This window comes from Delphinus delphis, chromosome 8 (assembly GCF_949987515.2).
Source record: "Delphinus delphis chromosome 8, mDelDel1.2, whole genome shotgun sequence".
NCBI lineage: Eukaryota > Metazoa > Chordata > Mammalia > Artiodactyla > Delphinidae > Delphinus > Delphinus delphis.
In genome coordinates, this window is record NC_082690.1 from 56,577,137 (window position 1) to 56,592,181 (window position 15,045).

General features: G+C 40.9%; 1 protein-coding gene across 12 annotated transcripts in view; it reads right to left on the reverse strand.

Annotated features, from left to right (window-relative positions):
- The window catches only part of EMSY (EMSY transcriptional repressor, BRCA2 interacting), an 80,611-nt gene extending 71,609 nt beyond the window's left edge, over positions 1-9,002 (reverse strand). For all 12 annotated transcript variants that reach the window (XM_060018245.1, XM_060018248.1, XM_060018243.1 and 9 more), the window contains exons 1-4: positions 8,917-9,002; positions 7,096-7,204; positions 1,749-1,848; positions 192-266 (exon numbers count right to left, since the gene is read on the reverse strand). In XM_060018245.1, coding sequence (XP_059874228.1) covers positions 192-266; positions 1,749-1,848; positions 7,096-7,165 — 245 coding nt within the window. In that variant the 5' untranslated portion in view covers positions 7,166-7,204; positions 8,917-9,002. The remainder of the gene's footprint in view (positions 1-191; positions 267-1,748; positions 1,849-7,095; positions 7,205-8,916) is intronic.
- Between the last annotated feature and the right edge of the window lie 6,043 nt (positions 9,003-15,045).

Sequence of the window (15,045 nt, forward strand, 5' to 3'; positions counted from 1 at the left end):
GCTTGCCTAACCAAATGCAAAAACATAACCAATTGAATAAATAGTTAACACAGCTATGGTCAGGATCCCTGAGTACAGAGATATTACTATCAAGATAAAAGACTCAGGAATCTGCTACACAATAGGAAGACTTTCAAAACTACGGTATACTACGTCATGAAAAATCAGGGGTGGTATGACTAATGGCTTACTTATGTGCAATTGTTGTTAACCGTTCATCGTTTACTGCTCTCCGAACTTCAGCACGGTGGCGCTCTGTTGAGATGCTATGAAAAAAAATAGCCATTATAGAACTCTGCCAAGCAGGCAGCTCTTTTCTATACTTTTATTAATGTTTAAGTCAACATTTTGCTTGTGGGGGGGGCAAAATTGATTTGTAAAAAGATATAGATAGGGGCCTAATATATATCTTCAAATGCTTTAATTAAAGTCATAGAAAAGGATTCAGAATGATTCTGTGTAATTGCAGAGGGAATTAGTTACAAATTAGAAATCACAGGAAGACAAATTCAGCTTGATATCAAGTCATTACATCCAAAACTCAGAAATATCAGACCATGTTCAAGATTAGCAGAGGTTCCTGTTATCTAAATGTAAAAAGCCACTGAATGACCCCTAACATGGTTACTGAGAAGAGGATTTTGGCACTTGGAAGAAAGTCTTCTAAAGTCCTTTCTAAAGCTTAAGAGTCTATAATTTTATGTTTAGTGAATATAATAAAGAAATGAAAGTGGCAAGATAATGTTTCCTGTAGATATATGCTATGAAACTTGACACTAGGATATTACTCCTTTATTACTCAACACTTGAGCTGTGTGTCTTCTACATTGTATGTTACCACTATAGTAAAAATGTACTTATGTTGATCCTGATTAAATACATGTAAAGTTAAATCTAAACAACTGAAAAAAGGCTATACCCATTCCATTCATAAATACTCAATAAAATGAATAGCACCCTTAAAAGTGTAATCTTTATTGCTAAGTTAAATCTATATCACGGACTAAAATATTTAAGGGGCTGGAAAGCAGAAATTTACGAGGCAATGTAAACAACAAACAAAAAATATAAATTGTTAAGTATGGAGGCAATAAGACTGATGATTTGGCTTAATAACATCCCTATTTTAATGTTAATTAAATGCAGGAAAAAAATCTCTTCCCTATTTTCACTTAAAAAAAGAATAGGACAAAATGGTCTTAAATGTAGAAAGGAAACTTCAGTTAAAACAGAACTGAATTTACTGATGTAAGATGTTAAGAATGGATCAAGGCAAACTATCAAAGAATCCCTTTCACCAGAATTTTTTTAATGAATTTTTTTAACTCTAGTGGGAAGCTGAAGGGATAAACTATCCCTAAGGCTATGACTATTAATCACCACCCATTTCTATAAATTAAGACAACAACTTCCTAGTGTCTCCTTCTACCCCCTAACAAATGCCACTGGGCCACTCTAGATCTTCCTATCCAGTCGCTGCCAGCTCTTCTTTCCTTCACCCAGGTCAAAAATACCTCCCTTTTCCAAGCGGCCCAAACCTAAGATAACCTGCCTTAAACCTTTTCTGATTAGATTTCATAATAAATGGTAAATTACAAAATTTTCTGTAACAAAGCACACAACTGGGATGGGATCTCTAAACACCAACAACTTGACACCTCTGTCTTCACCTTAAGAGTGAAAAGTATTGAAACACCTCAAAATGAAATTTCTAGACTCATCTCTCACAAACTTTTATGATAATTTACCTAAGAACTTTTGAGAGTTCTCCAAGAAGATCTTTCTTTTCCTTGGTGAGATCTCCCTGTGCCCGAAGTGCACTGATAACTCCAGCATATGCCTCCAATTCTAGAAGAAGAAAATTATTTTATCAAGATAGGCCATCAATATTTAAGTACTATGGCTACATAGAGTGAAACTTCAGGGCAGGAAACCTAAAAATCAATATGCAAATATTTCATTAATGTCCTCTCAAAAATTTTATCTAAAACCATAGGTTAAAATGTGGCTTTTATAATCTTATTTTCTTTTTTACTGCCTCACAGAAGTCATGTATATAAAAAGTTTAGGTAGAAAAATCTAATGGTAAATATTTCGTCTTATGCATCATCCTGAAGAACATTCAACTCAGATGCTACCAACACCTGGGAACAGGTTCCAAGTGATATAATAAGGCTGATGAGAGAAGTTTTTAGCATTATCGATAGGTACCTTTACTGGACAAACTTTGAAATAATTCCTTAGGCTTGCCTAAGAATTTGACCTATATTCTATCTGTGAATAGTGTGCAAGTGAAAAACTACTGGATCAAGAGTCAAATGACCAGATTCTGGCTCCAGCACTGACACTAGTTGTGTGACTTTGGACAAGTCCTTTCTCATCTCTGATCCTCAGTTTCTTTATCTAGAAGACACTTTGAAGGTACCTTCCATTTCTATGATCCTCTGCATCTATAAAAACCACCAGCAAAATGACTAAGGCAGATTAGCACACATGAATTGCTCTTACAGCAATCAGGACATAATACACTGAACCCTAATGCCAGACAGTTTCATTTCACTAACTTTCCACAGCAACAACTGTTATTTAATGAAACTGTCAGTCCCTAGTAGTGGTTAAAATATAAAACCAAAAAGCCCTCAATGGCTCCCAATGAACCATGCCTGCCTCTCAGTGTACTTCCTCGTGTACCACCTTCCAATAGTCCCTCCCACACTGACTCTGGGCTTGGCATGTGACTTGATTTGGCCAATGGAACATCAGCATACATGAGGCAAATAGCAACCGTGGACACAGGACCTTGCTCTCTTGTAAGCTTGAGATCACCAAGCTATGAAGAAGCCCAGGATGAAAGGTCACATGGAGAGAGAGGCCCAGCCACCTCAGCTGAGCCCAATTAACCAGCTAAGCTACCAGCTGAATAGAGCCACATGAGAGAGCTCAGGCAAGACAAGTAACCCATAGAATCATGAGAAATAATAAAATAGTTGTTTCAAACCATTAACACTATGAGACAAGTATACCTGAGCAAAACAAAATGATGGGAAATAAGTGTCCAGACTACAGTTATCTTCTTACTCAATTCAAGTTGCTACCGTATTTGCCAACGCCTTACATACAACAGATACTGAATATTAGCCAAATAATTAAGGCATGCATACCTGCATCCAAGGTACTACACCAACAATAAAACAGCAGCCTCATTCAGTTCATATTATTCACAGTTCTATCAAAAGAAAAGACTTTATATAGAAGAGTGAGCTTAAATAGAAATGTCTGGTCCAACTGAATTATCCCATGTGTAAACATCCTGCATGTTCAATCTAGGCTGGATATTACGTAGATGTTTCATGTGGTCTCTCTGGAAGGCCAAACTCTGCTTCTCTGGAGTAGTGAAGGAAATACTTTGTTCCAGGAAACACATATTTCAGCTTTTATTAGGACCTAAAGTAGAGTTCAGAAAGACACTGGGGATAACTAAGAAACCACTATATCTAAATGTTTATGCCCCATTTATGGAATATTTTATTCAACAAATCAGTATTGAGTCCTATTATATATACCAGATAGTATGCTAAATCCTGCCCTTAAGAAGTTAACTCTAGAATAAAGCTACAGTGAAACAAGTCATCAGACAATTCTAATACAGTGGTAAAGGCACAGAAGAAAAACACATCATCTAGTCTGGAAGCATAAGCTTTAATCAGAAAGAGAACTGTGCTCTAGGCAGCCAGTGGGGGAAATGCAAATGTGCAAAAGGAACAGAGAGAGTAAAAGAGCATATAATGTTTCACAGAGACATTAAACTTCCAGTAATAGTGACTATTTTGAGAGTTTTACACTAGGGAAAGTAAAAATATGTCCATACTTGGTTAGTTGCTAATTCAAACCAAACTACTAATTGAACACTACTACTACGAGGTACCATGGAGAATCTTTATATGAACAAAACAAAGTCCTTATCCTCAAGGTGATTAAAATCCAACAAGGATAAAAATGGAAAAACTGTTTGGGGCCAGACTAAGAAAAGCCACCATTTCCAGTCTAAAAAGTTTTTGATAGAACTCAGTGACTGATTAAATGTGGAAGGAATGGCAGAAGGAAAAGAATCAGGTTTTTCAGTTTCCAAGATATTTAGTAGAATGGCAATACCATAAAAAGAAATGGAGAGGTCAGAGAGAGGAAGTGGTTTGAGGAAAATCTTCACTTTTGGCCTGTGGAATTTATGATGATCAAAATTTCACTATTTCACAATATTTCAAAAAAAGTGAAATTAACTAAAGAAAGACAAAGATTCTTGACATCTCAAGTCTCATTCCAAGTCCAACTAAAAAGTCATGCACAAAAGAGGTGGCAACCTCACACAAAACTGTAACTCAGAACACAGTTCTCATAGCTACACAATCCAATGCATACCTCCTCCCTTCATTCAATGAGAAACTCACTCATTGTAAAGAACTTTTACTAGCTTCCCAACCTCATTCACATTTGTGGATTTCATTTGATGAGAATCCTAAGATTCTGACAAATATCAAACTCAGTTGAATTTCTGGTATTATTTTTGGTACCATTCTATTACAGTGTTAACTCTAATGACGCATAAGTATAACAAAATAACACACGAAAAAACACAGAAAACAAAAGATTTGCCAAACTATTTTTATAAAGCCCTCAACCCGTTCCATTTAAAAAAACCAGCCATTCAATTATACTACAGTTCATAAAGCCTCATGTAAGAGTTACAGTTCAGGAGTGGTCATAAAAAAATAGGGCAGGCGAGAGGCAGGATAGAAGGAAGGAAGCATTTATCTATCACTGGTATGTTCAGTGTGTCATAAAGAAATTCTCTATCCCAATTTCTCTACACTTAAGTAAAATGTAATGTTTAGCATCTGATGTTAAAATAATTTATAACATTTTTAAAAAGAATTGTTTTAAAATGAATTCTTTTTTTTTTTTTTTTTTTTTTTTTTTTTGCGGTACGCGGGCCTCTCACCGTTGTGGCCTCTCCCGTTGCGGAGCACAGGCTCCGGACGCACAGGCTCAGCAGCCATGGCTCACGGGCCCAGCCGCTCCACGGCATGTGGGATCTTCCCGGACCGGGGCACGAACCCATGTCCCCTGCATCGGCAGGAGGACTCTCAACCACTGCACCGCCAGGGAAGCCCCTTAAAGCTAATTCTTAAAATATTTTAAGCTAATTTTTAAATGCAGTACCTTCTCTAAACTTCGGACCTAGAGCTAGTGTTTGAAAGCTATTCAAAGGTTTCACTGTTATGATAATGAGCCAACGGGTGGGGAGGAAGTCTTTCCGCAAATCACTCTCAAGGCTCACCTCCCAAAAGATGATGATGTTACCCTCTAGGAAGGCTGTTTTCTTTTGTATAGAAGCAGCTCTTCAGCAATATTACCCACACAACTCTGACTAAAATTAAGGATAAATTTAGACTTAAAGGTTACAATTTTTATATTCAAACATAATCTCTTGATTCAAGGTCCCAAAAGCCCAGAAACTCTAATGCAATCAACTTCAGTTGTGATCTGCAATTATTTCAGCTATGAAATAAATAAAAATCCAACTTTATAACTGGTAGCTAGCAAGTTAGAGCAATTGCATATAAGTGTGTAGAAAATCACCCTCGAATTACTAAAAGTTTGGATATAAGGTTAAAAAAAAAAAAGAATAATTGACCCCCCAAAAAAAAACCCACCCCAAAACAAAACAAAAAACCTCTCTAGAGGTGCCAAAATACAATGCTAAGAAGTAGTTTAAAATATAGAAATCCTCATAGTGGCCTAAGGGGAAATAAAAGGGCAAAGGTTATTAGCAGGCAGGGCCATATTTGCTATGATTCAGATTTATGCATAGGAATTCCCAACAAAGATTTCCTTTGAAGAAAAGATTCACCTGCAAATAAATAAATGTCTGAAAGCAACTGCTTTAAAACGCTATATACTCATATGTCAGGTACTGTGATAGGCCCTTTTTATATACACTTAATCCACTTAAACTTATGAGGCAGATATTATTGTCCTTCATTTACAAAAGTGTCAATAAATTTAGGGAGATTAAACAACTTGTCCTTGGATCATGTCGGTCATTAGTAACAGGACCAAGACCCCAGGTCTATCTGAATTCAAGGTCCACACTTTCCCTTTCAAAGTCAGAGATATCTAAATAATTCCTATCCACTGCCAAAACATCTAATATTCTTTTTCAAATTACTTTTTCATTTACTGAGTCCCTACTATGTGCTGGCCTGAGACTACAGTGGTAAATAAGACAAAAAGGTTCCTTCTTGGACCTTACAGTCTAAGGCTGCATTTCTCAACCAAGGATACTCATGTAAACCACAGAATAAAGAAAATGATTTGCATAACTCTTTTCTTCTAAATTTTCCCAAGGATAATACATACCATTCTAGATGCATGAAAAAAGTTAGTTCATTACATACAATGGATAACTTAGTATTAGGGCTTAATTCTCTCCCTAAATGCTAGTTGAGAAAGGCTGCTCTAAAGGAAAAGAAGCACTAAATAATTCGTTACAGGCGTAAATGGTGTTTTATTACTGAAAGTAAAATATAATTTGTTAAAGTCAGCATAGCTTACATTAACTTAGAATTCAGAAACAGTATGTAATTCACACATACATTCATGAAGGTTAAAAGTATGTTAACATGAGACTGGAATCCTATTCCCTGGGTTGAAATTCTGACCCCATGACTTACTATCAGCATTACTTCGGGTTCTAAGCTTCAGGTCTGTCATCTGTAAAACGGGGACAAAAGAAGAAACATACCTATCTTTTTGGTTTGAATGAGGATTAAATGAGGTGCTGAATGTAAAGGACTCAGAATAGCCCAGTAGCCCTGAAGAACTTTTAGCTGCTATTATTATTAATATGATTCATGCATCTACTGTGTACAAAGCACTATACAAAGCAGTAGAGAAATAACAGAGTAAGACAAGAACTATACCTCTAAAGAATTTCTAACCATCATGAAATATGATATCCATGCAAACAGCCATGACCCAAACAGAAAGGGAAAAGGATCACAGGGAGGCATGAAACATCAAAAATGAAAATCATACCCAATTTTCGAAGAATCCTTTTGCATTCATCCCTGCTGAGATCCAAAAGCGTTGGCCACACAACAGGCATTGCTGCTTCTTTTTGGTAGCCCCAAAGAGCTTGTCTTCCCTACCAAAACAAAAACCAAAAACTCAAATTACAAAAGTACATTCAAAAGCCCACTCACGTGGAGATCCACACGCTAAGAAGCAAAACCAGTAAGAATATCTCACAATCCTATTTCACCTCCATGCTTTCCAACTTCTGACAAATGAAGAATTTAACCATATGCGAGCTTACTATTCCAGCCTATCATAGTGGAAAGAGCATAGGCGTTGGACACATATAGGTTCTAATTCAATCTTTCAACTTACTGGCTGTGTGATCCTGGGTAGATTGGCCTATCTGAACATAAACTTTACACATCTGTGAAACAGAGATTTTATGAATCAGTTTGTTATGAGGATTAAATAACAGTGTATGTGAAGTTCTTATCCTAGTGGCTGACACATTATTTCATAAATAGATGCCACTACCTGTGTAACCTTGGGCAAGTCACTTGACTTCTGCCGGCTTTCTCATTATGAGCTACATGAAATAAAATACGTAAAGTTCCTAGGACGTTAAGTGGGTTAATGGAACTTAATATAGTACTTTCTCCTCGAGTCTTAACAATGAAACATGAATTTACACCCAGCAGTCCTCAAAAAAACATTTACCAAAAGTTTAGATGTCAGGAACTTGGTACTGGGAATTCCCTGGTCTAGAGAAAAAGACAACAGCGCTGGGCCCTTGCACTATACCTGCTTAGCACACAGCAGATCCGCTGTAAATATCTGTTAAATAAACAGATGAATGACTGAGAAGAGCAAGTAATATGAATGAATGAATGAATGAGCGAGTGAACGTATGAATAAGCGAGCTCAGTGTCTCGTCTAGGAGTCAGGCATCGACCCGTAATAACTGCTATCTCCCGTTCCAAGAGCTGGGACTGCTAACTCCAACTCCACGCCTGAAGTTGAGCCCCCTCCCCCTACTTCCCATAGTCCTCTCATCTAAGAACCAACCCAGAGCAAGGAGAACTGGAGTGCGCGCCCCAGCCGGCAGAATGACATAAAGAAAAGGGGTGGGGAGGAAGAAGGGGCAGAGCCAAAGGAATCCGCTCCCTCCACAAGCCAGTCCCCGCCTCCCGACAGGATCTTGGAGGCGGCCGGCGGCAGCCGGAATCAAGCACCACGTCACAGCATCCCGACGCGTCCCCGCCGGCGGACCCCATTGCGGGGCCGCATCGCACTGGAAACCTGGGCAGAGGTTGCCGGAGCCCGCTCCGAGAACCGGAATCCTGTCTAATCCTTCCCCCACTCAAGTGTCAAGGAGGCAAGCCCGCCCCGCCCCCTCCCCAAACACGCACTCTCTCGCAGCACCACAACAAGAGCAGCCCGCCCACCCTCCTCACCGGTGCCGCTCAGCGCTCACCCCAATGTCAAGCTCACGACCCAAGCCCTCTCAAGAACAGTAGCCGGAGTCAGGGGCTCCGGCAGGCATCAGCGATTCTCTCCCTCCTCAGCGGAGAGGACAACGGAGAGAAAGAGTAGACGCTCGGTCAGCCAGGCAGACGACCGAGACTCACTGGGAGGCCCCCAGAGCTGGACCCCAGCAATCTCAGTACCAGGCCTGCCAGAGTCCCCCTCAGCCCACCTCGGGAGCCCCACGATCCCGTTAGGAGACAACGGAGGATGGGGTTGGGCGCCCCAAGCCGGGCTCCGAATGCTTGGCCCGGCGCTCTTCCAGACTGGCTATCCTGCCAGTTCTTCCCAGCACCCTGTCTAAGAATCACCCACCTGCCCGGCCTTTCTGGGCTCATCTAAAAGGCTCCTCCGCCAAGACTAGGGGACACCAGGAATTGGGTTTGTTTGCTGTGCCTCAGAAGGGGCAAGATGGCGACAGGTATCAAGGCGCAGGCGCAGCCGCGCGCTGCCAGTCGGGAGGTGTAGTTCGCCTTTCCCGCCTTTCGGAGAACGGACACCAGAAGGCCTCCATTCTTCTGTCCCTCTTTTCCTGCACGTTTTGAAAGGAAAGGAGAGACATCGCGAGGGGTGCTGGGAGTTGTGGTCCGAACCCAAACTCCCTCCTCTTTCGCTCTTGGTGTGCACGCGCAAGGAAGGCTGGGATTGTAGTTTCCTTGGCTTGTCCTCCACACCTTCCTCTCCGGCTTCGCGCGCCTCGCCTCCGCCTGCAGCCTCCCAGCCAATGGGCTGCGCTCTCCGCTACGTGCGGCGTCACACGTAGTGGTCAAGATGGCGTTGGTAGCTGGAGCTGAAGGTTCCCCGCGACCTTTATTCTGCGGGGCGGGGTGAGGGACGGTGGGAAAGCACGTTAGTCGCTGAAGCGCCGTTGAGGATTAGGATCGGATTCCTCGAGAGTCTTGGGAGCAATTATCAGCGGCCTCCAGCCCCGTCAGACGCAGCTCGAGGAGAGAGAATACACGCTACGACACCTGACACAGTGGACGTCGCAGTTGCGCGTACCCGATCTGGGGGTTGCGGAGTTGCAAGTAGAGAAGAGGAACCCGAGCGTTCTCGACTTTGGGTTTCTCCGCGTGTGAAGTAGGAATGATAGTGCTATATCTGTCAAAGGCAAGAAGGAGAAGGGGTGTGTTTGAGGCCCTGCGACGTGGTAGGTTCACCCTTCAGCCTTTGTTCGTGTTTAATCACAAAACAGTTGTGTGAAGAGGGTATTGTTGCCCCTGTTTTACGGATGAGAAAAGGGGCCCAATATACAAATAATCGCGGCCATAAGATCGAAGCCAGTAACTGCTACTGTTGAAGATCCAATCAAGTTTTGTGATTGCTCTCCCTTTTAAATTTTGTACTTTGGGAGACATCGGATATGGTAAAAATACTCAAATGGAAAGGAGTTTTTAATGTGCTTTATGATATTAACAAAGTTTTCTTATAAAATGTTAGGTTAATATTACCCTATAGGGATGTTGTGATACACAAAGTAGAGAAAAGTTATTTGTAAATTTTGGACCACTATACAAACGTGTGAGATTGTTCATGTTCTTGAATCTCCATTGTAGGTTAGGTTAGGAAGAAAAAATAAATAACGGCATTTGTGTACTATTTGCCCATTAGCTAAAAATCCTCTCTGAGGCCCAGGAAAATTATTGTTGAAACCCAAGTCTGCCCCTTCAGAAAGTCAGGAAGTGGGACAAATAGTCTCCCGGCTTTCCCACCACTCCCTCCCTGATCTTCCAATGCATTCTTTTCCATCTATTTCCTACTGAATTGAGGTACCACCGCTTTCTGGCCAGATACTTAACTCTTGGAAAGATGATAAATGAAACTTTAATAGAAGATTTTGTAGTTGAACATATATTTTTTGATTTGAGTATCTTAGTGAGGCAGGTATAATTAAGATTACCCCCTACTAGGAGTGAGAAAAACAGATATTCAAGAACTCACCCAATTGAAGGGAGTTGGGCTTTATAACTCCAGATGTTCGACTGGAATTCACCCAAGTCCTATAGGTTTGGCTGAATTCTCTTCTTGTAGTCCCCCGAATATCTTATAGTCCTTCCGCTTATGCTTGGCCTTGGTAGGTGCCAAGTACTGTTCTAAGCATTTAAAATATTTATTCCATCCTTAAAACAACTTTATGAGGTAGAAACTATTATCTAATTACAAATGAGGAAACTGAGGCATAGGAAGGAGGTGAAATAGCTTGCCTAAAGTTACACATTATAAGTAAATGGTGGTTATACTCCAATAAAGATGTTTAAATAAGTAAATAAGTAAGTGGTGGGACTTCCCTGGTGATCCAGTGGTTAAGACTCCTTGCTTCTGCTGCAGGGGGCATGGGTTCCATCCCTGGTCGAGAAACTAAGATCCCCCATGCTGTAGTGACACGACCAAGTAATGATAATAATAATGATAATAAGTAAATGGTAAAGCCAGGATTGAAACCTAAGCAGCTTGGCTCCAGTGTGTGCTCTGGACTAGTGGTTCTTAAATTTCAGTGTTCAAAGAATCACCTGAATGTCTTGTTAAAATACAAATTTTAATTGAGTAGGTCTGGGTAGCGCCTAAGAGCCTGTATTTCTATCAAGCTGTCAACTGCTGATGCTCTGGCATCAACTACTACCTCTGATCTACCACACATCCTCCCTTTCCTTGGAACCATATTTGTCTTTTGCAGCAAGAAACTGCCTTCCCCATGCTGTCGGTTACTGCTCCATATTCCCAAATGTTCCCAACATTGAATTCTCTTCTTTAAGAATCAGACTCAAACTTTACCCTCAAGAATATTGTCCTGCCCCTGCCTTTCTCTCTGGGATGAGACAGGCATTCTTGCCTCTGCTCCTACACCACTTATTATACATCTTGTTACAGAACTCAGAACACTGAGTTATGGTCATTTGCTTGAAAATATTTCTGACCAGGCAGTGAGCTCTTTAAGGAGGCACAAGAGTCTGTACACTCTTGTGCCTAGCACATAAGAATAATAGCTAATACTTATCGACGGCTTTCTCTGTTCCAGATGCTTTTACACACCTAATAAACTTGTTTAATCTCCACAATAGCCTTATGAGATATATTATGACCCCCATTTTATGGATGAAGAAACTAAGGCACAGAGATTTCAAGTAGTTTGCCCAGTGTAACAAGCTAGTAAGTAGCAGAGCCATGAATTCAAGTGAAGGCACTTTGACTCCAGGAAATGTATGGTAAATAAAGTAAGAACCACTCTCCTCTACCTCTGGTCTGAGAAAATGCATTGGAATATAGTACCTATCTCAAACTTTATTCCTCTATTCACAAAGCAGATTAAGCAGGTTTCTTGGAACAAACTTCAAGATGCCTACCATCCACCATTCTAATTTTGTAGTACTCTGTTGGAGAAGGTGGATTTCACCATTATCATGAAAATATCTGAAAATAGCTCCTATGGTATTGTACAGGTAGGCAAATTGAAATGGATAAGACCTTAGAGATTCATTTTCTAAATTAAAAAAAGTGAGGTCCAAAGAAGAAATGAGTTAACCAAAGTCATACAAGAATTTCATGGCAGGATTGGGACTGGGAAGCAGCCCTTTTGACTTATAGGCTGCTGCTCTTTCCACTGTATCACACTGCCGTTAGATTCTTACCATCAGAAAGTTTTATTACCACACTGGTATAGCCAGAAGGTGTACTAAAAGGGAATAGCAAGACCAAAATTTTTTAAAAATATACAAGTAGAATATCAAATAGTGGATTTGGGGGACAGAAAAGAAAGAAGGAAAGTAAACTGGAAATAACTGGCAATTACATATCCAGGCTCAATAGAGGATTAAAAGTGCTTGGAACAATCTAGAACAGGTTCAGAAAGGTAAAAGATCTGGCCACTGCCTTGTCCAATGTGTCCCTTACTCTCCCCCACTGTCCATTCAGTTCTCTAGTCTCTACTTCCTAGGTAGCTGACCCCATTGTTTTAGTAGGCTGATGATGAGGCCTCATCACCTGTGTGAGATGGCCCTTTATACCAACAGTTTTTCTCCAAAGGAACCTCTCTATACTCCTTGCCAGTACATCTACCATACTGCCACTACTGTCAGGGTGAGTTTTCTGAACTTCAAAGCACTTGTCAGTCCCCTGCATAAAACTTGGGAGGCTCCCAGATGCTAACAGAGTAAAGTTTTAGCTTTTTTATAAGCAAACCCATGCTAATTCAAAGAAACATCCTTACACATCTAACCTTTTCCTAGAGCACTGCTGTCACCTTTTAATCTAGTCTAAAATCTAATGTTTTCCTTAAGTTCACTGCTTCCCTTGAAGCCCTTTCAAATGGAGTTCTTCCTTCTCCCCCCCATCTTCAATATCCTGAACCAGAAATAAAGGCTGGCATCCTCCTAACTTGTCACTACATCTGTATTAAGGTCGTCTACCCCTGTTTTATGGCTTTCACCATTAAGCCATTCAAACTCCCTTTCACCCTCATTCCATCACTCTAGGGATGAAAGGATCTTAAGGAGAAGTTTTTTTTTTAATAAATTTATTTATTTTGGCTGCGTTGGGTCTTCAGTGCTGTGTGCGGGCTTTCTCTAGTTGTGGTGAGCAGGGGCTACTCTTGGTTGCGGTGCGCGGGCTTATTGCAGTAGCTTCTCTTGTTGCAGAGCACGGGCTCTAGGCGCGTGGGCTTCAGTAGTTGTGGCTAGGCGCGTGGGCTTCAGTAGTTGTGGCTCGCAGGCCCTAGAGGGCAGGCTTAGTAGTTGTGGTGCAAGGGCTTAGTTGCTCCACGGCATGTGGGATCTTCCAGGACCAGGGCTCGAACCCATGTCCCCTGCATTGGCAGGTGGATTCTTAACCACTGCGCCACCAGGGAAGTCCCGTTCCACCTTTGAATCAGTAAGCAAGGTATTCCACATTCAAAACAAAACTTCCTTTTTTTGCATATTCTTACTCCTTTACCCTCACCAAACCTGCTCTTCAGCTTCAGTGAAATCTGCAGTTTACAGTCTCCCAGTTCCAAATCTGTTCCCTCATCTGGTTTTGCTTTCTTCCCTTTCTACCCTGGACTCCATGATGATTTATTTCAAACTCAGTCTCATCAACACTTTCAAGTCCATTCAGCCATCTCTGCCCTTCCACATTGACCTTGAAACAGCCCTCAACCTTGAATCAGTTTCTTCCCTGCATCCCTCCTCATGATGACTGATCTATTAGTTAACTATTAGTGCATAATACGTTATCCCAAACCTTAGTGACGTAAACCAATAATTTTTTTTTTTTAATTTCATACAGGTTTTGCAGTTTCTATGGGAATCAAGAGTGGCTTAGGAGGGTGGTTCTGGCTTGGGATCTCTAAAAGGTTGCAGTCATCTGAAGGCTGACTAGGGCTAGAGGATCAGCTTCCAGGTAGGTCACTCACATGGTTGGCAAGTTAGTGAGTCAAGAGGTCTGTTTCTCACTATATGGATCTCCTTATAAGGCGGCTTGAGCATCCTTATGAAATGGTAGCTGGCGTCCCCTAGAACAAGTGTTCCAAGAGAGCAATGTAGAAACTGCGGTATTGTGATGTGCCTGTGTGTGTATATACAAAATCAGGTTTTATATTTGTGTGTATATGACACATACCATGAAAGGGAATTTGTACAAAGCAGTAAATCTAGAACAACTTGACAGAAGTAAGTTGAAATAATATTAGGTAGCATTTGTTTAAGTCCCATTATAAAAAGAGCACCTTGTGTGTATTATCTCATTTAAACCTCACAACATTCCCATGATGTAGTAATTATTGTTCCATTTTACAACTGAGGAAACCAAGGCCTAGAGAGAAGAAATTATCCAAAGTCTGATATCACCAGAAGACTTCCCAAGAACACACAGATACTACAGAGTCCTAGTTATCTATTGTTGCATAACAAACCATTGCTGTGGCTTAAACGACTTATTTTGCTCTCAAATCTCCAGTTTGGGTAGGGTTTAGTGGGGACAGCTCATCTCTACTCCTCTGGGCAACTTGAAGACTAAGAGCTGGAATCATCTGAGTGCTCATTCGTTCATATGATTAGCAATTGATGTCGGCTGTTGCCTGGAATCTTTGCTGGGATTATCAACGGGAACATCTGTATGTGGCATATCCATGTGGCCTAGGCTTCCTTACAACATGTGGCCAGATTCCAAGGGTGAGTGACTTGAGAGAAGGAAACTATATCATCTTTATAATCAAGCTATGGAAGTCATAGCATTATTTCTGCCATACTCCTGATTGGAACAGTCAAGCCCACCCGGGTTCAAGGGGAAGGGAAATAGATTCCATTGCTAGATAGAAGAGTGGTAGAGTTCTGAAAGAACATGTGGGAACAGAAATGTTGCTGTGGCCATTTTTGGAAAATGTCCTCTGTCCACAATAATCCCTCTCACATGCAAAACACACTCATTCCTTCCCTGCAAAACCCAAAGTCTCTTCCCATTATGACAGCAGAC